This window comes from Zeus faber (genome assembly GCF_960531495.2).
Source record: "Zeus faber genome assembly, chromosome: 16".
Classification (NCBI taxonomy): domain Eukaryota; kingdom Metazoa; phylum Chordata; class Actinopteri; order Zeiformes; family Zeidae; genus Zeus; species Zeus faber.
In genome coordinates this window covers 6368371-6391069 of record NC_137202.1, presented here as the reverse complement: position 1 = coordinate 6391069, position 22699 = coordinate 6368371, and the positions used below count along the sequence as shown (strand labels likewise).

The window sequence follows — 22699 nt, the reverse complement described above, 5'->3', positions numbered from 1 at the left end:
TCCTTCTGGCTGGAGATGTGTGTGTGTGTGTGTGTGTGTGTGTGTGGGGGGGGAAGCTCACAGCTGCCCTGCCAAACGTTTTCCACTTCCAGAGTCAAAGGTCGCGTTATCAGTCTGAATGCCTTGGCCCCACGCCCCCTCACCCGTCCTGATTTACTGCACAACAGAACATTGATTTCACAGTGCCACATAGCCCAGCACTGCCATAGGAACGGCACAAACACACGCTGAGCAGCGGCTTTATGGGAATGGTGACTTTATGTTGCTGCCGAGTGACTCAAGAGCCTCTCGGGGATTTGAAGGTCCAGTAATCTAATTTCTGGAGTGTTTTGAAACACTTCCAGCATTTATGTTTACTCACCATGTTTGGCATTCTTAGGGGGAAAAAAACCCTCTAATATAAATGGGCTCTTGCTGTCAGTGTTCAGTTGGAACAGTAAATAGACTGTAATAATAATAGGCCTACCATATAAACTGGGAAAGGAATACAACTCAGAGCAGGCTCTTTCTGCATTGTGTCATGATCCCAATTATCAATATGCTTATGCAGAGGTAGAAAAGACATAGTCTAAGGAATATGAAAATAAACTCTATTTAGGAAAATAAATTCTATCCATATCACTTGCCCTGCACTAGTTATGCCACAATGTATTTTGCAAACACACACACACACACGCGCACGCACGCAGGCAGCACACACACACGGTATTGGTGTGACCTCATTCATTTACATGCAGTGGTTGCTTATTCTTTATAGCCTATAACCTACAGTATAATTTGGAATCAGATAGAAGAGCAAAGCTTCAGGAGTGGGAAAAACATTCTGCAATGGAAACTGCTTCCTTCAGAAAGGAGATGTATGATGTGGGATTGTGGATATAGAGGTACTGGAATGGGATGGCTCCATCATAATGCTGTAACAACCACCGGTCGAAAGGCATTCCGTGATGAGAAACCACTTTCCCTAGAAAGGGAATGCATGGCGGGAACTATTGATATGGAAATCCTGGAATGGAAGGACTCAGAACCCATTTCTTTATGGACAGCTGTTGAAATAAACACAGAACAGTGGGTGTGATTGTTGTCCAGCAGCTCAGTGACGGAAAGGCTCTGTGTATTACAAATGTCATCGTCCATCAGCAGAATACAGCACACACTGTGCAGCAGATATGTTATCCACAACTGATAATATAACTAACTCTGATGTTATCGAATGTATGTGTTTACTGACCTTAACATTATTATTATTATTATTATTATTAGTTATTATTATTATTATTATTTCATCGACTGATCTACTGTTTGTTTTCATTATCCTGCCAGTCTGTAGAGGACAACACATCTCATGTCTGTGAAATAGTCGAGTGGCAAAAAAATCATTTTGATATTTAATTCCTGATCACATCAACATCATCGTGTACTAGGAGACGTCAACGTTGCTTAATCTCGCCACTATAGGGCAGTGTAAAGTAAAATCTTTCTCTATTATTCTGCCTTTACACTTTAGTTGGAGGGGAAAAAACATTTTCACATTTCTAACCAAACACCCATAGGTTCCTGCTTTTGACGTTTAAAAATAGCCCTTTATGTTTCATATTTGTTTTTATACATATTTTATATTGGTTTTTAACTGTTTGGGACATTATAACTTGTGACACCCCGCCCCCTAATAAAAGCTCCCTTTTGTCATAACATTCTAACTGCAAAAACATGAAAATAAAATTCTAGTTTTTAAAGCTGGTCACTACTTCTTATCGGGCATTTCACAACTCTACTGTTTAAACAGACAAAACAAGTGGCGTAAACATCTTATTCGATACTTATTTGTTACTTTGATACTATTTTACTACTTTGATACTTTCATAGACACATTAATGATGTGAGCGCATTAGCATGACCTTTGACCCTGCAGGGGATATTCCGACCCTGAGATTTACTGAGGGGGTCACACGGAGGTCATCATTAAAAACACGGAGCATGCATTGAACCAGCAGAGAGCAGGAAAACTGCAGGGCACGGTGTAAGTCATTGAAACACCCCCCAGAACATTAACAAAAAGTACATTTGCAGACATCCTGTTTATACCAAAAATCTGATGCTACTTGATGAATTCATATCAGCAGTGTAAAGATAGGAAGTAGTCTTTCCACAGCTCTCTAGTGAGATTGTTGACCGACCCTGCTTTTGAAAAATGACAAACCATTGCCGCCCAATTAACAATGGACCTCATCTATGAGCCGCCAGCAGAACTGTGGGTCAGGACCCAAACTGAAAGACCGATACAAAGAATGATGGATAAAAGAAATAAATCCTTTATCTCGATCCTCCTCCACCTAGAACAGACTGTTTCCCCAGGTCTGAAAATCGACATTTTGACTTGAATTGCACTTAAACGGCACAAGCAAAAGTTGCTTGCAAAAATGAACTTTATTAATACTTCCATGATTCATATCATGTGACAATAACATTCTCAGAATCATATCTATCATAATATATAACATAGTAATATATACAATACATATCAATAAGTCGCATAATCAAAGTCAATAAAATACAATTTCTACATGTGTCAGATACAGGGTTTCTAATATAATGCAACTTTTTCCATTTAGAGATCGAGTGCAATCTGGTTCTAATGTGATTACTTGTATACTCTAAGTAACCTACCTGAGCAGCAACAAGTGGTCAGCTCCCTGACCGGGCAGTGCCCTGTTTACTACAGACAGCTGAACCCCGAGCTCCTCACTGGCCAAACAGGACCTGCGCTTTATGTAAGCAGGGGACTTAGAAACGAAAGCCTCAGCACGCCAACTGGATTATAACCAAATCCAATTCGGCCCAATCTTCTTACATCCCTCACGTGTTGGCTGCGGCCACATGGTGGGAAATATAAGTATGACTTCTGATTTGAAGAAAGTGCCGAAAGCAAAACAATGATATTCTCTAAATGAGCATATTGGCTGCATTCGTAACCATGCACACAATTGTTTTTATGTTATTTCAAGTATAGAACGCTTCGATTTTCGGACATTCAAACTGCATCGATTACAATTTGCGGTGTACATTTATCACGTTGCAATATGATATAAATGTCAAAGCCTAAAGCAAGTAAAATTTTCGGTAAATCAAGTAAAATACATATTTTATTTATATAGACATGCAGTATATCGTGCATCTTACTGAGTGAAGTGAGACGTGGCTAAAAACAAATTTATAAAAATAATCACTGATGTTTGATGCATTATTTGCCCCTCTGCCTAAAGAGGGACTCCACACTCACCAGATAATTTCTCACATGTAAATACACAGCACACACGCAAGACACGCAAACGCACCCAGGCAAACATCCAGAAGCGCTTCAGTGGCGGATCTAGGAGATCACGCACGTCTTGGACTTTCCGCCTTCAGCTGCAGCAAAACATCCCAAAAAAAAAAGAAAGAAAAGTAAGAGAGCGTCAACGGCACAGACTGCGCTCGTTAGAGAATCGGCGGCTGCCGATGTGGACGCGGAGACTCACGCTGGTCTCCGCCTTCCAGCCTCTTCTTCTCATCCTCGATCGCCTTGATCTTGGCCTCGTGCACGTCGGCCAATGCTCTCCACTCCGCTCTGTTGTTGTTCAAGCCGTCGAACATGGGCTGGATCTCTGGGTGAAACCTGGAAAATTCCTGCAGAGTGCGACACATTGCAGGTGTTAGACACACGCCTCGCCCACTAGTATTAATTTGAGCAGATCGAGATCATTTTTTTAAATCGTCAGATTCTATAATCATGTTTGCATTCAAATTTCACGGGAATTTTAAGTGAATGTTATTAATGTTGCAATAAATAGAATAAGAATTAGGCCCATTTTGATCGGTTGGGTTGAGGCTAATGTTTATGTTACAATATTCATTGCTTTTCGCCATATGGTGGATGTGTCTTACACTATTATAGGCTTCTACTATGGTAGTGGCAGAAAATAAATAAAAAAGGGCAGCGCCAAATAAAATGTAAGGATCGCAAGAGCCCCGACACATTCACACAATGATGAATATTGCAGATTCGGGGTAAAATATTTTCAGAGTGCCACAAAAAAAAAAAGTCCCATATTTAAGCGCAGGCTGAGGAATACCTTGTACACAAAAGAGCACACAAAGTCAATGAAACCACACTGCATCTTGGGAAGCTCATCAGCATGGTTTCTGTCCATCATCGGCTGGAGAGGAAACAATCATTTGTTGAGAGTTAGAGTGAAAGACAACAAAAACACAAGCAGTTTTGTGGTAAAATGAAAAAAAAAACCTGCGCCATACAATAGGGTTCTGATCCAGAACGGTCCTCTCCAAGTCTCCCTGTTCCCAGAACTCTGCTGCCACCATCAGGGCCACCTAGGAGACCCGGGGGAAGCAAGAAGAGCATGAATAAAAGACAGAACATGGTTTTAATTTGGGTTTGTTGGGATGGTTGAGGCTCGCGGGGAGGCCGACAGACCTTGCTCTGCACTTCCCACGGCTTTGTAATGGCCGACAAGTCGCAAGCAGTCATCATCATCGCCCTGTAGAGGGGACCGTGCATTATGTTGTAAAATGAGCGACATTTAACGATGATTTTCGGACAGATCATCTCTCTCTCATTCAATAAAGCGCTTATTGCAGGTACGTAAAAAGGCGGGTGCGGTACAGGTATTAGGGTAGAAATAGAGAAGGTTATGAACGAGGTGATTCTATTCCTTCAGGTCAGATATAGCAAGGTACGTTATTAGGAACTGGAATGGATCTAATCAGGACTTTTTTCCACAGGATTTACAGGTTAGTATACTCAAATCTTGAATTTCTCTCTACAGGTAAGTACCAAGGTGAGTATAAAGTGAGTTGGGTTCATCTAGAACAGGTAGGTGTAAGTGTGAAGGTAAGTATCGGTAATATCATAAATGTTGACTCTGATGCAGATGAACTGGACTCATTTTGACAAAAGGTAATATACTGTATGGATATATACCATCAGACAAAAGCTATACATTGAAATTAATACCTCATCAACTCAAATATAAGACCATTTAATGACTTTTAATGCTTATTATTTGTAAAACTGAATAAGAACCAGCTGGGTTACCAGGAAATGCTGCCCTAGAAGGCTTAACTTAAAGCTAAAATTGAAAAAGTGTGTTTACATGATGATTTCCTTCCTCGTTGCGTTGTTGGAGATATAATTGAGCTTTTCCTTCTCATCTGGGAAGGGTTCAATGGTGTTGATTATTTGCTGGAACATGATTCTTTTCCTGAGTGGCGAAACAAAACTCTGTTACCTAAAGTTTAAAGAAATTGACATCTCACTCACACTTAAAATGAATGAAAATACATTGCTGCACTGAACCCTGAGTGGGGGCGTTTCTTACTTGAAATAGAGTGCCAGATCAGTAGCGATGATGCAGACTTCGAAAAGATGCTGAACGGTCTCAAACTGACGCTTCTGAAGGTTTTGGAAGATGTTGAGGTTCTGCGTAAAACAGACGTGTCCAGTCAGAGAGTGAGTCGGCGTTGACAAATGTGTCGGCACGATCGCAGCCGAAAACTTTGTAAATATGAGCAACCATGACCGTTAGAGGACCCACCTCGTTCTCCATCAGGGTCTTGCTGTACTCCAGATGATGCCTCTCCATGATGGACGTGCTGTGGAGCTTTGCAAGCGGAGATGCACTCCTGCAAAAAACAATCCGCCACAATGAATCGGTCTCATTTTTAATGGCATGGGAGCAGTATTAATAATAACAACAATAAATATAGCTGCAGGCAGCAATACACCGGTTCCAGTTATGTCTGATACGTATTACAGTTCTTTTGGCTTTGTGCAATGTAACACGAGTTACAATTTTTCAATTTTTACAACCACTCGGAGACGAACTGTGGAATTATGTAGCGTTGGCTCATGATGTCACAAACTGACTGTGTTCTCATTGTGCTTCCATTTTCAGTGAGTTTGTAAAGTTTCATCAATATTTCTTGATTCAAATGTAGATCCTTGTGAATCAAACTTGGACGACAACACATATGAAACGTTCTCATTGTTGTTTGTAGATTCCTTGTCCATATTGTAATGCAGACAACATTTATGGAACTTTACCATTCATTTGGCATTAGAATTATTATGAAAGAATACTCAACACTTCCTGCATTTTCATTTAAGTTTTCTTAGTTTAATTGTAGGAAACTGCATATCTAGACGTTCTGAAAAACAACCGTTTATTTTTTACTTTAAACAAAACTTTGTCATTGTTATAACTTACCTTGTTGTGTGTTAGTACACCAACGCCCGTAACAACAGGTGACGTTGTGTCTTGTGTGCATCAATTATCACATATTTACGTAGGTTTACGTATTTACTGAGTTTTGCGATAGTAGTCGAACTTATGTAATTTTAGTGGAGACTTTCTTCCCTTGGATTACATTTGAATTCCATTTTTAATAAGTTTCGCCTCCATGAAATACCAAAAACGTTGTGGTATTGCATTGCACGGCTTCTGTTTTTCTGACGGCTTGCTGGATCTTGAACGCATCACCTTCTTGCACACAGTGGACTCGACTCGACGTGATCACGAGTTTTTGTGGACTACTTTTTCCCCCCGGATTTTTCATTAATCCGGCATAGTTATGGAGACCACGGAGATAAAATATCAATCAAACAGATCCACAGACATCTACCAGGTAAGAAAGTCCACATGTAATATACACATAAACGCATAGTTTGTAATCTCTAACCACTACAGAGCGATGGATAGTAAATAGTATAGTATAGTATAGTATAGTATAGTAAATAGTATGATGATGTCATAAAGCGTCTTACTTTTAAATCTCATCTCGTTCATTTTGTTTATAAACAGTGGCGTGTCGGTCAAGCAGGACCACCTGGATACTTGATGTCAAATTTGGTTGGTTTTTCACAAATTTCTGCTCTGTATGTGGATCAATTTGGATGGAACTTAAACCACGAGAGGCTTGTGACATATTGGTTCAAACAAGACGCAACCGTGTTTGTAGCTTCTGATGTTTGTCTGTTTCAAATAGTTTAAGATTTAACAATTCAGAGAATATTTGCCAAACAATAAAGGGAAGCAAAATGGATTTAACGAAAATAAACATTATATACCTCCTACCATCAGTTTGAGGTCATCGATTTTTACTGACATCAGAGGATCACGACCATTCCTCAGCGAATGAATGTTGTTATGAATGTTACTTGAAACGACTCGAAGAAATTCTGAGAATAGTCCTCACAGTGTTGAACTATCGTGATAGTATCCTATCCTGAGTAACGTTGCAGATTTTCCCTTCGTAGGTCTGCCAGTGCTCCGTCTCCTCTAATTGTCTCCCTCTGGTGCCACCTTCCAAAAATCACAACCTTGATTCTTACTTTGTCTGATAGAGATTGTTTGTTCCTCTGTGGTCGATGTCATGGCAGAATCCAGCAGCGACCATAGCAAAGGCCTCGAGATCTGAGTAGTACTTTTTCAGTTTTCCCGTCTGTTGAAGAACAGGAAAGAAAACCATCTGTTATTTCTGAGGCTCCTTTGGGATAAATCATTTGAGTCATGGGTCTTCTACACATTGGACGTAGATCCCTCAATCATCAAAGGAAAGTGTCGCCATTTTTCAAACCCAGATTTTGAACATGTTAAATTCACTCACATTAATGACGGTCTTTGTATGTTGTAATGAAAAAATAAATGGTGGCAAACCGTGCATTTTATCAAGTTTTTGCAGACAGGAAGACTGTGCTGTAAAGGTGTCGACGTTATAAATGATGGGGACCAACATTATAACAAGGCTGGGGTTGAAAAATCGGGAACCTATCCTTTAATTATTTCCACAGATGTATGACGTACCACCAGCAGTGTGAACATGGTCTGACCGACGTTAAAGCCGTGCCTCCAGTTGTGGTAGGTGATGTCACGGTAACCCTTGCGAACGGTGTACATCCACCTTGTCAGAACCTGTAAGATGGGGGAAACAAAACAAGGAATATAATTCTCTGACTCTGTGATTTTATGAATTATTATCCAATTACTAAATGAATTATTGCAAATGCTACGTTTTTGACACTCAACACTTCAAGTGAAAAACTCGAAAAAGTACTAAAAAAGGACATATATAATCAAATTTCATCAAACAAGTCAGTTGTGGGTCAGCCTTAACTCTTTAGAATGCTAGGATAATAATAATAATGATAATAATAATATTCATAATCAAAACGAATGATGAAATTAAATATTTCTTGTATTTTATTATAAAAATAGAGCTGCCACAATTGTTACATCATCGCCTGATCCGATGAGTTAAGCTGATTGCGATCATTTTCTAATATTTTCTAATCGGCAACTAAAATATCTTATTTGCGACAGGCCAGCTTATAAATAACTACAAGCAGTGTAGGATTTATGGTGAACATGGAAAGTGTCATTTCCCAGATGATACCGCACCTCAGCCGGTACTTTGAACTTCTCCACGACTCCCAGCTCGAAGAAGCAGCGGATGCCGCACTTGATGAGTTCTAACTCTGACAAGGGGAAGTCGCTGAATCGGAACTCCGTCAGCTCCGTCTTCTTGGCATCGGGGATGTTGGTCCTCTGCTCGTCGGAAACAAAAGTCCAAACAGTGAGCAAAGACTCCCTTCCAGCTAAGCTATGGTTCTGGTCAACAAGTCAAGGCGACACATTTTGTCCACATAGTTCCTTTAGGCATCATCAGATTGTCCTCACAAAAGTGCATGAAAAATGTATGTTTCATTTTAAGAGTGGAAATCCGTAATATTATTTGTAACTTTACTCAGGCACTTTATAAGAAACAGCCAGTCACTGTATCTGCATTATAAATTTGCTCCTTTATATTCTGTTTCTATTGTTGGTGGCGGGGTCTGCCTATCCACACAAGGATGCACTGGTCAGGCCACCGTCTCAGAGTGAAAACTACGTTGAAAACACGTAAGACTTTCAAATATATTGAATTATAGGAATTGTAGTGTTATGCACCCAATACAGATGATCCTACTGGTTGAAAAGGTTATAATGATAACATCACCATCGCTTACCAAAAGCTTGTACATCTCTTTCTGGTCACATTCCTCTGGTTCACTGCTCATCTTTTGCACTGTGTTCTGTTGTAAAAACAGGAGTTCAAATATGTGGAAATGTATCATCATTCACCTCCTTGTGCAACAAGCTTCGAGTCGCCCTCACCAAACAATTGAAATAATACAAATCAATTGGCTGTGCTTACCAGAATGGTCTGCACTTCACTGGGTGTGGCCTTGATCTGGCACATGAGCATCTCCTGGGTCACGTCTCTCCTCCACTCGGTTCGGTTCAGTTTATCGTACGTGTCACAGTTTATCATGGACCAGCCGAGGAACTGCGTCAGCGCCTTGCGATAAGGAAGAAGCCATCCCAAGCATCATGAGACTGATCAATGTTATTGGCAAATAAGCTCACTCGACTTGTGTGTAATGCCATACCTCTGTTATTTGCTCATCATTCTCATCAAATGGTTTGCCATCGGTTCTATTGAAAAAAGTGGCAATTCCGACTATTTCTTCCTTTTTGTTGACAATGGGGAGGGCGAGGACGTTCTTGATCTTCCACCCTGTCTCATCCACTGCTTCTTTCTGCCAAAAATTAAACATCAATGTTATTTTTAAAATTATACAGCCACATCCGCTGCATCAGTAAGAGAAGATGGACTTGTCTAGGGCAGGGGTTTGTAAAATATTTGCTTGGCATTTTCCTTGGCGGACTAAGCTCTGGATAATAAGCGGCAATATGTGAAAATCTCACAACAACAAAAAACTCACCAATATTCACCAAAAGATTATATTTTTTAAAAGGTAAAAAAAAACAACTAAATTTCAATATTCTATGTCAATAATTTTACTTTGACCCCCCCCTCAATTGCTTCTAGTCAGTTATTGACGAGGGTTGTCTCACCTGAAATGTAAAATACTCTTCTGCACTGGCGTTCATCATGTTGCAAATCTGGCAGAGAAAAAAGTAGGTTTCTACATTACATACTCTAAAATATTTCATATCATTAGGCTTTCAGTTGTATGTCGAAGGCATTGGGGCAAAGTATCCAAACTAGACAACTTACAAAACCATTCTCAGCCACATAAGTTGGCAGCCCACTGACAAGTGCCCAGTGGTCAGCAGGGGGGCCTCTGTGAGGGCAGAAAAGAGTGATCGAGGTGTAAATAAAGTTTTTCATCCAGCACCGTGTTACTTGGGGAGTCATTTGTCAACATACTACGTCAGTGTGTCGTGGTTCACTACTCACGGAATAACTTTGATCTCCTCTTTGTCCTCCAGTAAGTAATCAATAATCTTGTAGAAAATGACTTCCTAAATAAAATGTATAAGAATGGTTTTACATGTACATGTACATATTTACATTGTACAGAGGCTTATTTGTAATGAAATGTTTTGACGGTTTACTTACTCTGCCATCAGGTGTCTTTGGGCCCTTGTACGGCTCCTGATCTCCTAGTTTGATGGCCCACTCGTCAAAGAATTCCTGTTCGGAAAAAGACCTTCAGTCATTATACCTCGTACTACGCTGTAAAGTCCTAAGATGGTTTACTTTGTGTAAAAAACAAAAAAAAAGATCAGCTCATTATGGTCTCCAACACACCTTTTCTTTGGTCATGTCCAAAAGTCCCACCGAGTATCTCTCACATTTGAGGTAAGTCCTAACTGTGTACAGCGCTTTGTGAAACTGTCTTTCAACATCTGTTAATTCCTCAAACACTTTGCTGGCTGACCACAGCAAAACCTAAAGTGGAGAGAAGACTTTCAGCTTTTTCTTTTTTGGGGGGGGGGTCAGTTTGGTCAAGTCAATACATCTGTAGCGGTATTGTTCGACAATCCAAAGCTCTAATGGGGTGTTTATTTATGTACCTGGCTTCTCCTGGACTCGACATCCCACATATAGGCAGTGTGTGCCTGGAGGGCGATCACAGCAGCGAAGTTCACATATTTATGGAAGAGCTGAAGAGGAGAGCAGTCATAATCACAATGACAAATATAAGCAACGTAACAAGCAGGGCTACAAGAAAAAAAAAAAAATGGCTCCCCTTTCGAACTGGATTATGAGTTGAATTGTCGTAACTGTGATTGCTCAGTCAAGCTTTTCAGGGTCAGAGACAGGAAGTCAAGGGCTTAAAGCATTTCCATACTGTACAAATATACTTTTTTGAATGACCTTATTCTCTTCGTAACTGAAATACTGAAACCGTGTGACCCCAAAGGAATACTTTGACCACCTAGTAAGAGTAGCAGAGGCACATAAAGGATGAATAGGATCGGCAACTATTTTGGGACAAGGTAACTTTCTTCCATCCTACCTCCTGGTCACTCTTCGAGAACTCATTGGCCCCTTGCTTGTTCAGTGCCATTAAAACAGCAATGGGCTCCTTCCCACTCATGACAGGGGCAGTAAGCATGCATTTGGTGGAATACTTTGTCTGATTATCCACAAAGTTGCTGAAGTGAGAGTTCTGGAAAGACACAATGGCAAGATAAGGGTTGACGTTCACAGGTCATCGTGTTGATTGAAGTTCATAGAGCTTGGATAAGATCCTGAACAATGTTTTTAGTGTGGGACAACATAGTGCCGCTGTTACACTACATTTCTGTTGAACCAGTGAATTGGCAGAGGGAATTCTACATACAAACCAGATTTTCTGTCTTTGAAAAACCTCTGAAACATTGGGAAATCACAGCTGCATGACATTCAGACGGCTTACCTTCTTCACATCAGGGACGTTTTGAGGTTTTTTGGAGTGGGCTGTCCATCCAACAATGCCCATATCAGTCGGGAACACAATCTCCACATTGGGGTTCACCAAGTTTGTATCAAACGGAGAGGTCGCTGTTACATCAAACAGTACAGTGTACAGCTCAGGTGTGCCGTTTCGGGACCTGCAGGCAAAGTAGCTGCAACGATCGGCCTGGATCATCAGAGAAATCCTCTGGAGGACTTTGTGCAATACTTTCTCCATCGGGTTGGTGCCTTGCATCTCCTTGATGAGCTCAAATATAAATTCAGCCTCTTGTATGCTGGTGACATCCTTGTAAGATGACGCGTCTTTCACCTGCACCTGATTGTTGAAGGCAGCAGTGATCACATCTGCTTTGACCTTCTTCTCATAATACTCCTTGGCAAACTGTGGGTTGTTGTCAAGGAACTTCTCCACGCTGTCCTTGTCTGCCATTTTGCCCAAGGTTTGTACAAAGGTCCCTTCTCTCGCTGCTCAGAGATGTACCCCTTGGCAAAGTTGGGTAGATAAACAGCACACGCAAAGGTGGTCTCCAAAAGCTGTGCCAGTCTCGACCCTATTGAGGCATCTCCTGATCTCTGCTAAGCACAGGGGACTGAAGCTCAAGCCCCAACGTACAGGCACTCCCCAGTAACAGAAGATAGTGAGTGGCTTACTGGGTAACACGATCCCAGGGGGCGCTAATGGTTGTGACGCAAGAGTCATAAAGCCCCTGAGCTTCCTTAACCTGCAAATCCAGCAGCTTGTCATTTTTTGAAAGGTCAATCCCATCACTGGTAAAGATGGCTGTGTTATGGCATGTACCGTGTTAAGAGGGCAAGGGGTGAGATGTCAAGGTGGTGCTTATATCTTAGGATTTCCTAAAGCCACATTCACCGCGTTCCAAATTATTATGCAAATTGGATTTAAGTGTCCTAAACATTTAATTTTTTGTTTTTAAATGAAACTCATGGATGGTATTGTGTCTCAGGGCTCTTTGGATCACTGAAATCAATCTCAGAGATCGCAGAGAATACCTCTGTGTCATTGGCTGCTATGGGCATAAAATCAGAGAAACTCATGGTGTGGCCCCCATCCTCCCCCGATCTCAACCCTATTGTGAACTTTGGAGCATCCTCAAGCAAAAGATCTATGAGGGTGGGAGGCAGTTTGCATCAAAACAGCAGCTCTGGGAGGCTGTTCTGACATCCTGCAAAGAAATTCAAGCAGAAACTTTCCAAAAACTCATCACTTTCTTTTGATTTCAGTAAATATGACCTCCTAATGCTGCAAATTCAACAAATGACCATTTTCAGTTCTTTACAACCTATAAAATGTTTTGAAACTCTGTTGTGCATAATAATTTGGAACAGTGCATTTTGAGTTTTATTTTTGAGAAAAATACTGTTATCATTGGGAGGTTTGTTAAATAACACTCGAATTATACCCTAACGGTTGATGACTTGAAAATTATACTGACTGTCATTTGCATCGACTATTCAGGAAAATCAGAGAAAAATATCATTTGCATAATAATTTGGAACGCGGTAAATGCATCATAACCTGATAACACAATGGCATTACTAGTCTACATTTTTGTCAATATACAATGATCATGTTTTTACCATCGGAATGTTTTCTAAATAACTGAGTATTTTGTGTAATATAATTCCATAATAATGAGACCTAAAAAAAGCTGGATAAAGCAGCTATATCATAAAACCTGTGTTGAGTTCTTTGCTGAGTCTGTGAGGTTCATATGACAGTGGGAAACATGACAAGGGGTAACAGTGTACAGTGTAACTGACATAGGAATCAGTTCATGTGCAGGGGACCATTTGAAAGGGCAGGAAGTTTAAGGAGTATATACTGTAAGGGGTGTGATACAGTATGTGGTTGCGTAGAGACACAACGCAGAGACTGTGTCCCGGGGCACTTCAACAGAGGTAATATAATAAGAAGTGACCATGCTCCCGTTGCACAGAAGGACAATTCAGTACGAATTCTGGCAGGCTACAAAGTTGTCATCTTATTTTAGATCCATCTCATTCTGTTGGGTTGCAAACCAAGCTCAGTAGTAGTCTTCATCAATGCAATGGTGTCAATGCCTCTTGTTGGAAAACAGACTTGTCAAGATCTGATTGAACAGCAGACTGCTCTCTCATGCCAGATGGACATGACAAAAAAGGCTAATGTCATTTTAAAAAAACAGTTGTACCAGTATAACCAGGCATTAAACTTGCACTAGTTTTGTATGTTGGTTGATAGATGCTACGTAAACATATTCAGTTTAATTTGCATTTCCTATATTTAGTAATTTAAATGTTACTTGACTGTTTAGACTCGTTTAATGAATGTGTCTGGATAAATATATATTTGAATGGTTTACGCAATCAGAATGTTGTATCTCTTTGAGATGCACTTCAGTTAAGTAAAAGTACACGTTTTTCTGAGAAAAATCACATACTGCACAATGAATGAATGTACGACACAAATCCAGAATGTTAAGGCTGTTTGCTTGGACTATTTCACAACTCTGTTATCAGGAACACAGCTCCAGTAATTACTGCCGAGAGAGCCTTCACCGCCATGGTGCAAATAGAATGTGAGTGATGCAGTTTTGAGAGGTAGAAATATTTCTAGCTGGGTAAGGAAAATTGTTTGAAGACAGTGTGATGGTTCACGTCCATACTTGATGAAAAGGCCTTTGATCTAAGATACACATTTAATTCCCATCTGGTTACCATGAAATTAGTATAATATTTAAGGGAGCAGGGATAAGGCTGGAAGATAGGGCGTGAGATGGGGGAGGTGAATGCTCACATTTATAATGCTGCTTAATCTGACCACAGCATCTGTGGTTCAAATTTGACAGTCATCACACAAGACAGATATAGGGCATCTGCAGAAAATTCAGTTTTAGACTTTTAATGATCAATTTGGTATTGGTAATATTTATATATATATATATACACACACATACACAGTATATATTTTTTATATTTTATTATAATATTACTTTTAATATTTGGTTGGTTGGTTATATCTTATGTATGCATAGTATTACTATTTTATGTTGAAAACAACCGGGCAGGTTATCTCCCAAATAGGAGCCTTTCTGTGTGGAGTTTGCATGTTCTCCCCGTGCTCACATGGGGTTTCCTCCACCTCACGTCAGTAAGGACCCCCACCAAAAACATGCACCCATCATCGTCTGACCAGCGATGGACACTTGTTACCAGGTCCCCGGGTGTGTTGACGAATGCTTCCCACTGCTGCCCCCCTGGAGGAAGGACAAGCCAGGATGGGTTAGATGCAGAGGCCTCATTTCACTGGCCTGCATGTGTCGTGTGATAATTAAAGATTCTTCTTCTAACAAGTTTGACCGCCATTGTACTGCATGCATTTGAGAAGCGACAGGTAGTGGTTACATGTTTTTTTTTTAATTTCTCCCTAGAGTAACCCTTTATTTTAACACATGTAAAAATATTTAGGGTCTATATTACTATCTATTTTAAGGGCTCACTCTTTTTTGTTAGGTTTCCTTGGGTTCGTGAAGGCCACTTATGATTCAGTCAACCTACAGTATCAATCTATCAATCTGTCTATCCAATAACCAAGAGAGCGCAGCACATTCAAACCTGCAGTATTCAGCCTATGGGGGGCCTGCCTTTGACAGTATTGTTAGGTTCTGGGTGCTTAGTCTGCCTCTCAGACTGGATAAGCTCAACACATTCAAACTTTCATTAAATTGCTTTTGCATATGAAATGTTCCTGAAATGTTAGCCGGGGTGTACCTAAACCATCATTAGCAGCTTTTTCTAATGCGTTAGAATCTAGGTTAACCCCGGGCGTCACGTTCCCTTGCAATTTGCAGTTGCTGCTGCAAAAGGTACCGCTGTCCGTCCATATTCTTGGCTGGCAATACAAATCCCTTGCCTTAAATAGTGTTGGCTGAGGATTAACTTACACAAGCTGTTTTGAGTTATGCATCTGGTTTGACCAGTACAAGGCCGGAAACACAAGCACAGAGCAACCAGACAAGATACGACATTTTATTATAATTATGTTTGCATGAAAACATTGGTTTTTGAGAAAATACTAAACATTCTACTTTCAAAATTATCAAAACAGTATAACTGTTTTCAATACACAACCAAATTGCAAACATTGTAATACTTTTTAGAATAAAAAATACTACTACTTAGCCTGAACATTGTATATCAAATACTCTCCAAAACTCACCACATAGGTCTTACAAACATAATTTAACATAACTCAATAGTCAGAAAAGGCTGTTTAATACCTCAATGTGCAAACTGCATCGTTGAAATGAATATGAAAATGAACATTTCATGAGAGTGTCTCTCTCAGCTCAGTTACCACAGTGGTCTAGGTGGGTCATCAGCTCTCTAGACTGGCTGACAGGGCACTGAAGTCCACAGAAGGGACACTGCAGGAAGCTGGTGTCAAGCTTAGAGATGTTGGAGAGGAAAGGGGGAGGGACATCGACTCTGGCCTCGTCTCCCAACTCGGAGTTGGAAGCGTGCTGCTGTCTCTGCAACATGCACCTCAAACAGTCAGACTTACTGTAAAGGATCAGTTCGCCATTTTAATTGTATTTTTATCTTATCTTTATCTCTTAATGCTTTTATTATATTGTTTCTCCGCTTTTTATATAACTGATTTAACAGTTTTTATTATTGTATTTACTTATTTTTAAAATATTCTTAAACTTATCGTTACTCAGGTTTCTGTTGCAAATGAGATCTTGTTCGCAATGGCATTTTAGATTATACCTGTACAAATAAAGATTTTATATTTCTGTTGTTTGGTAACTTTGGTAAATAATACTATTCTTAATTATTATGTTAATCCAGTAATATTTGAATCCTCTCACTGAAAATAGATTTTCACTAGATGCAACATTGACACTGCAGTATTGACTTGTTCCATCCATACCAACCTCTGACAGTTTTGCCATGTAATCTTCTGTTGTGCGCAGCTCGACGCGGACCTTACGCAGCTGTTTTTCGAGATAGAGACAATCCTTCTTGGAACATTCCAGCTCTCTGGATGACTTCTGTAACTAAATTGAGCAATATAGTTTAATTGTTGATTCTAGAAATGCCACCAATCCGATACTCAGTATCTTATATAATACCACCAAAAAATGTTAGATTTATAACCTCGTAGGTGAAAAAAAAAATCTAACAACAATCAATCAAACAAATCTAGCCTGAAATACCGCGGAAATGCCTTTTGAGACATTGCTGATGACATAAACATAAAGAGAAGTCAAGATGGCCATGTGATTGCAACACTAGATATTTTTGTTTTAAATATTCTTCTTTTGCACGAGTTTGCAGTTTAAATGATATTTCAGGTTTTTTTGTGTGACAATGTTGAATGGCCCTCATTGTGCTTGTGTGAGCAGGCCTGGTCGGCTTCCTTTAAATGTGTTTCTCAGGGTGCTTTTAGATGACCATCTTAAGCAAAGTGCCAAAATACCAAAAATGGTGTTGTGCCATCTCTAACTGAGCCCTTTTCTTGATATTCTAAAATAACAAGGATTATTTTCCCTTTTTTTTTCTTAGCCAGTCATGTCCACACTGTTAGAGGGCTCCGTGTGGTGTGAATAGAATAAGGCCTGCCAGTTCCTGTGGATGAGTCAGACTCAGACTGACGGAGAGAGCAGACTGACAAACACAATCTGTCGATCTTTATTAAAGTGGGTTAAGTGGTGGTATCTTTAAAAGACTGGATGGATTAGCCACAACCTGGGGTTTTGTTTAATTCTCTGGGTTTATTGACTTACGGTGTAATTAATGAGCGTGAGACTGTGGCATCTAAGGCATCTGTGCATAACACGATTCCCCAGACTTGTAAACACTGACTTTTGACAGAAATTCAGTGTACATGTTAAATTACCATACCAATGTCAAATTGCATAGACTAGTAAGCACTCACATTTTACATTACCCCAAGCCATTTTCCAAGTGCTAGCTCAAATTTTAACATGCTTTTTTTTGTCAAAGTTACTTAATTAAGCTGTATTTTATTTTTGATAAAGTGATGACACTTCCACCTATCAAAATAGAATTAAATACAAAATATGGCAAAGCTGCGTGACTTTGAGAAAAATAATTAAAAAAACTTAAAATGTGAGCTACTATCAGAAAAATGAAGATTCACACCAACATGTAATCATCGAACAGTCATTCCCATCTGAAATCACAGGGTAAATGATCTTATCTCACACTGTCGTACCAGCAGCAGGAACTCCGCAGACCTCAGCTTCTCCCGGTCGAGTCTTCCCTTTAAGTCCTGGATGTTGGCCCTCAGACTGCTTTCTCTGTCTCCAGAGCGTCTCTGCTCCTGTGCAGAGTTTCTCAGCAGCTCCCCGGTTTCTCTCTGCTTCTTCTCGTACCTACAGTTATCACTTCACATGAGAGATTATCTACTGAGAGATTTATTCATTCATTCATTTATTTATTAATTTGTGTGCTCTTTGGAAACACTGTATAAAGGACATTTTCACATTTCATTCGTTCATTGGAAATGGTAAATGCGGTGCAAACTACATGCCATCACACTATCATAATAGAGACAGCAGCCAGAGGCACGGTAGTCTTTTGCTGTCGGAATCAGTGTAAAGATGGCTTTACTTTCATGGGGTTTACCTTTCTAAAATCTAGGAGGTAGAGTCACTCACCTCCGATGCATGTCATTTATTGCTTGCTGCATGTCATTCAGGTCGGCCTGCTCTCTCTGAACCTCCAGCAGTTTGTTATAGAGCTTGTGCATCTGGTAAATATCCTTTCTCTCTGAAATAAGAGGCAATGCAACTAACAAAATTAAAATAATGAAACTAAGAAGAGAAAGAAGATTAAAGAGGGGAATGTGTATTTTTCTTTTACATTACATTACATTATTACATTTCACTGCATATATGTATGGAAGTATGTATATGTATGTGACAAATAAAAATCTTGAATCTTGAATCTTTATGGTATTACAATTATACAGTATACTTCCATTATCACTAATTTTTTTATTACAACTAATAGTATTATTATCCCCATTACTATTGTCATTATTACTATTGCTGTTATAGCTACAGTATATACTATTTGTACATTTTTCATAGTGCTACTCCCTGTTAACTTCTGTTTACAGTATATATGTTCAAATCTTTTATTTCATTTTTTTAATCTCTTCTGATACCTGAATATACGACCTGACCTAAGAATAATAAAGCGGTATCTTATCTTGCGTTAGATGCTATGCTTAAAACAACCCTAGTCGTCTACCACCTTGTGACATATGGATGCCTTTAGATATGAATTTACTTCAAATCCGTCACAGAGGGGCAGCAAGGGAATTTGTGTGTTCAAAAGATCTATTTTGACTGTTTGCTGTTCCCTCTTGATAGCAGTTGCCCAAATAGTGGGTGCCCTCTGCCCACAGTCTCCATGGCTCACCCTCTGAAAGGCCCTCATTGTGCTTGTTTGAACAGGCCTGGCTGGCTTGCTTTAGATGATGCTCCAACCCTAACATTCTGTCCAGAATCACCATTGCATACTTCTCTCTCTGCTGGTTCTTCTCCAAGGCCTAGGGGGGAATCAAACCACAACAAAAAGCCATCAACAGACAGACAGCAACTATGGGGGGTGGCGCCATCAACCAGCATCCAGCATGACAACAAATGGTCACTTTCTCAGTTTGAAAATAACTCACACACAAACAAAAAAAACATAATGAAACCAATGACATCAGGCTCCATTAGGTAAAAAAACAAAAATGGTTAATGCAAATTTGAGTAAAATGTTAACAATGCTTACATCTGTGAGCTGATGCTGCAGCTCTGAGCTGGTGGATGCCTGCCTATCAGAACTGCAGCCCTAAGAGAAAATATAAGACACGGTGCAGCTTTATAAAGTATTCACAACAGAAACATATGCAAATCTCTAAATTTATACATTGAATGTGACCAGTGAAAAGTCCCAGCAAGGCCTAAGAAGCCATTTGCAGCTTTATTATTTCCAGAATTTGAATTGAATCAGTGATTCCATATAACTTAAGGTGCATTCCATCTTATGAACACTAAATGGCCTCTGTGCAGTTTAGGTGAGCTGAGGGTGGGTGATTTGCAATATCAATGCTGCCACCTAGTGTTGAAAGTGGCAGAGGATATTTTAAACTCAAATAAACAATGTTGCACAGCGCACACAATAATCCCTATGATACCCGTTCAGGAATTCTCCTCTCCAGATCCGGCCATCTCACTGACATGGGGGCCAGCTTAGTTTTGATTTCCAGAGCCTCACTTTGCAGAGTCTCAATAAGCTTATTTTTCTTCTCATTCTCATTGACATAGCGGCCAATCTGTTCCAGCAGATCTGCATGGGGCTCCCCTCCTTCGGCACCCAGCCTTGACCTTAGCAGAGCTATCTCCTCATTGTTGGCCCTCAGCTGTTGAGCGTTGTCCTCTTTTATTTTTCCAAGGGAGTGGATTCTCTGTAAATGATCAAAAAGATTTAAGATTCAAGATGTTTATTCATCACTTACATACTGTATATGTAGTGAAATGTCATTGTGAGATTATGCACAATAAGTACTAACTGGCACAAAATAGCTAACTAATTAGCTTACTAACTAAACTAACTGAACTAATTGATTCCTCAAACGTAATTCAGGTTGTAAATATTATAAAATATGAGTAAAAAGGTAAGAGGCTGAGTGGGAATTCAAAATAGAGGTATAGAGGTATAAGAGGTATAGATTAGTATGTATATACAGATATGTGCAGTAAAGTGGAATGTGACTAAAGAGAGGCAGTGTGTGTGGAGATATACAGTGTGTGTGGAGATATACAGTACAGTAGTACAGTAACACCGAACAGAACAGAAATACAGCACAGTATCCTAATACCGAGTACAGTCATACAGAATGCAGTACAGCAAGCTACATACAGTAGAGTAAGGCAGTGGGGCCTATGTGCGTGTTGCAGTGAGGACCCCTAGTGAGGTCAGCATTGACAGTCCTTATGGCTTGCAGGAAGAAACTGTCTCAGTCTCTCTGTTCTCACTACATGACTGCAGAGGCGCTTGCCCGACCGCAGCAGCTGGAACAGTCCGTTGTTGGGGTGGTGAGGATCCTTCATGATCCTGCAGGCTCTGCTACTACACCTCCTGGTGTATAAGTCCTGCAGGGTGGGGAGGGTAGTTCCAATGGTATGTTCGGACGAACGCACCACCCTCTGCAGGGCCCGCCTGTCCTGAGCAGTACAGTTCCCAAACCAGGCAGTGATGTTGCCTGTCAGGATGCTCTCCACTGCTCCACAGTAGAAGGACTCGAGGATCCTCGCCGAGACCCTAAATTTATTCAGCTGCCTGAGGCGGTAAAGGCGCTGCCTCGCCTTTCTCACCAAAGCGTCTGTATGTATAGTCCATGTTAAGTCCTCCGGGATGTGGACTCCCGGGTACTTGACGCTTCCCACCCTGTCGACAGAAGTCCCATTAATCCCCAACGGCACACGCGGTTGTAGTCCTCTCATAAAGTCCACAATCAGCTCCTTGGTTTTGCTGACGTTCAGGAGGAGGCTGTTGTCCTGGCACCAGATTTACAGGTCAGCCACCTCCTCACGGTAGGCCTTCTTGTCGTCGTCGGTGATGACGACAAGAAGGTGACAAGAGGACCACCACGACGGTGTCGTCGGCAAACTTCATGATGGTGTTGGAGCTGGACCTGGCCACACAGTCAGGGAGTACAGTAGGGGGCTGAGGACGCAACCCTATGTTCAGGGTGAGGGTGCTGGACGTGTGCCTCCCCGCCCTAACCACCTGGGGACTGGCTGTGAGGAAGTCCAGGATCCAAACACACAACAGAGTGTTCAGTCCGAGCTCCTGCAGCTTGACAGCCAGTCTGGTGGGGACTATGGTATTTTAAAGCTGAACTGTAGTTAATGAACAGCAATTTCGCATAGCCCCACTGCTGGCCATCCAGGTGCGTGAGCGTGGTGTGCAGTACCTGGGAGACCGCGTCTTCCGTGGATCTGTTCGGCCGATACGCAAACTGCAGCGGGTCAATGGTGCAGGGGAGGGAGGCTTAGATGTAGTCCTTAATCAGCCTCTCGAAGCACTTTATGACCACCCAGGTGAGGGCCACCAGACGGTAGTGAAAACATGAGTTTCACGCCTCTGCCCTGATACTACGCATATCAATGCATATTTACAGTTATTTGGCTTGATGTCATTCACCTGAGCCAGACAGGCTATATTTAAATACACACTTTTTGCATTACTGTATACATAGAGTGTTATAACCATTTTGTGCTAAATACAGTACACATTGTATACATATGGGTGTACTGTTAATTCTTAAATGTATTGTGTGCTGCCAATTTTTTACAATTTTTTTTCTTATTACATTATTTAATTTGATGTGTGCTGCTATTGATTGATCGATCAATCGATCATCCATCCATCCATCCATGTATCAATCTATCTTATTTGCAAGGTAATGTGGTTCCTTTTTTAATATTGCCATCAGAAGGATGATGTTCCTCTCCAAACATTACCTCCTGGAGCCTATTTGTTACAGAATCCGGCGCCTCGTCCAGGTCGCTCTTGAGAGAAGCGTTCTCCTCGGAGAGTTGTTCGGCCTCCATGACACGGTCTGACTCTGACTTCTTGAAGCAGCACAGCCTGGAGGAGTGACATCAGGGGTGGGGTGACATCAGGCATACTGTTGTAAAGCACAAAGTCAAATAACCTAAACTTGGAGTAGGGCTGACAAATCATTTTGTATTATTGCCCAGGGATTGACGATGAGCAAAATTCTGTTTGCCCATTTCTGAACTAAAGTTTAATTGTCACTGTCTACTGCATGTGCGTAATGCTGCTCAGAAGCATTGTA

At 40.7% G+C, this 22699-nt stretch overlaps 2 protein-coding genes across 2 annotated transcripts; both read right to left on the bottom strand.

Annotated features, from left to right (window-relative positions):
* Positions 1-3370: 3370 nt before the first annotated feature.
* Positions 3371-12235, bottom strand: LOC307242373 (cone cGMP-specific 3',5'-cyclic phosphodiesterase subunit alpha'-like; the record flags this gene model as incomplete). The annotated part of the gene is made up of 22 exons (XM_080016815.1): positions 3371-3408; positions 3519-3666; positions 4113-4196; positions 4294-4368; positions 4472-4535; positions 5151-5258; positions 5376-5476; positions 5592-5679; positions 7388-7497; positions 7860-7967; positions 8454-8600; positions 9062-9127; positions 9250-9393; positions 9485-9634; positions 9954-10001; positions 10117-10183; positions 10300-10364; positions 10462-10536; positions 10654-10794; positions 10920-11009; positions 11366-11518; positions 11768-12235. The coding sequence occupies 22 exons, from the start codon at positions 12233-12235 to the stop codon at positions 3371-3373; spliced, it is 2538 nt and encodes an 845-aa protein (XP_079872941.1).
* A 3759-nt stretch (positions 12236-15994) lies between these two features.
* Positions 15995-19379, bottom strand: LOC307242683 (centrosomal protein of 55 kDa-like). The gene is made up of 5 exons (XM_080017222.1): positions 19264-19379; positions 18495-18606; positions 18050-18221; positions 16746-16868; positions 15995-16337 (listed from the first exon to the last, which is right to left on the bottom strand). The coding sequence occupies exons 1-5, from the start codon at positions 19355-19357 to the stop codon at positions 16155-16157; spliced, it is 684 nt and encodes a 227-aa protein (XP_079873348.1). The 5' UTR covers positions 19358-19379; the 3' UTR covers positions 15995-16154.
* Positions 19380-22699: the final 3320 nt, after the last annotated feature.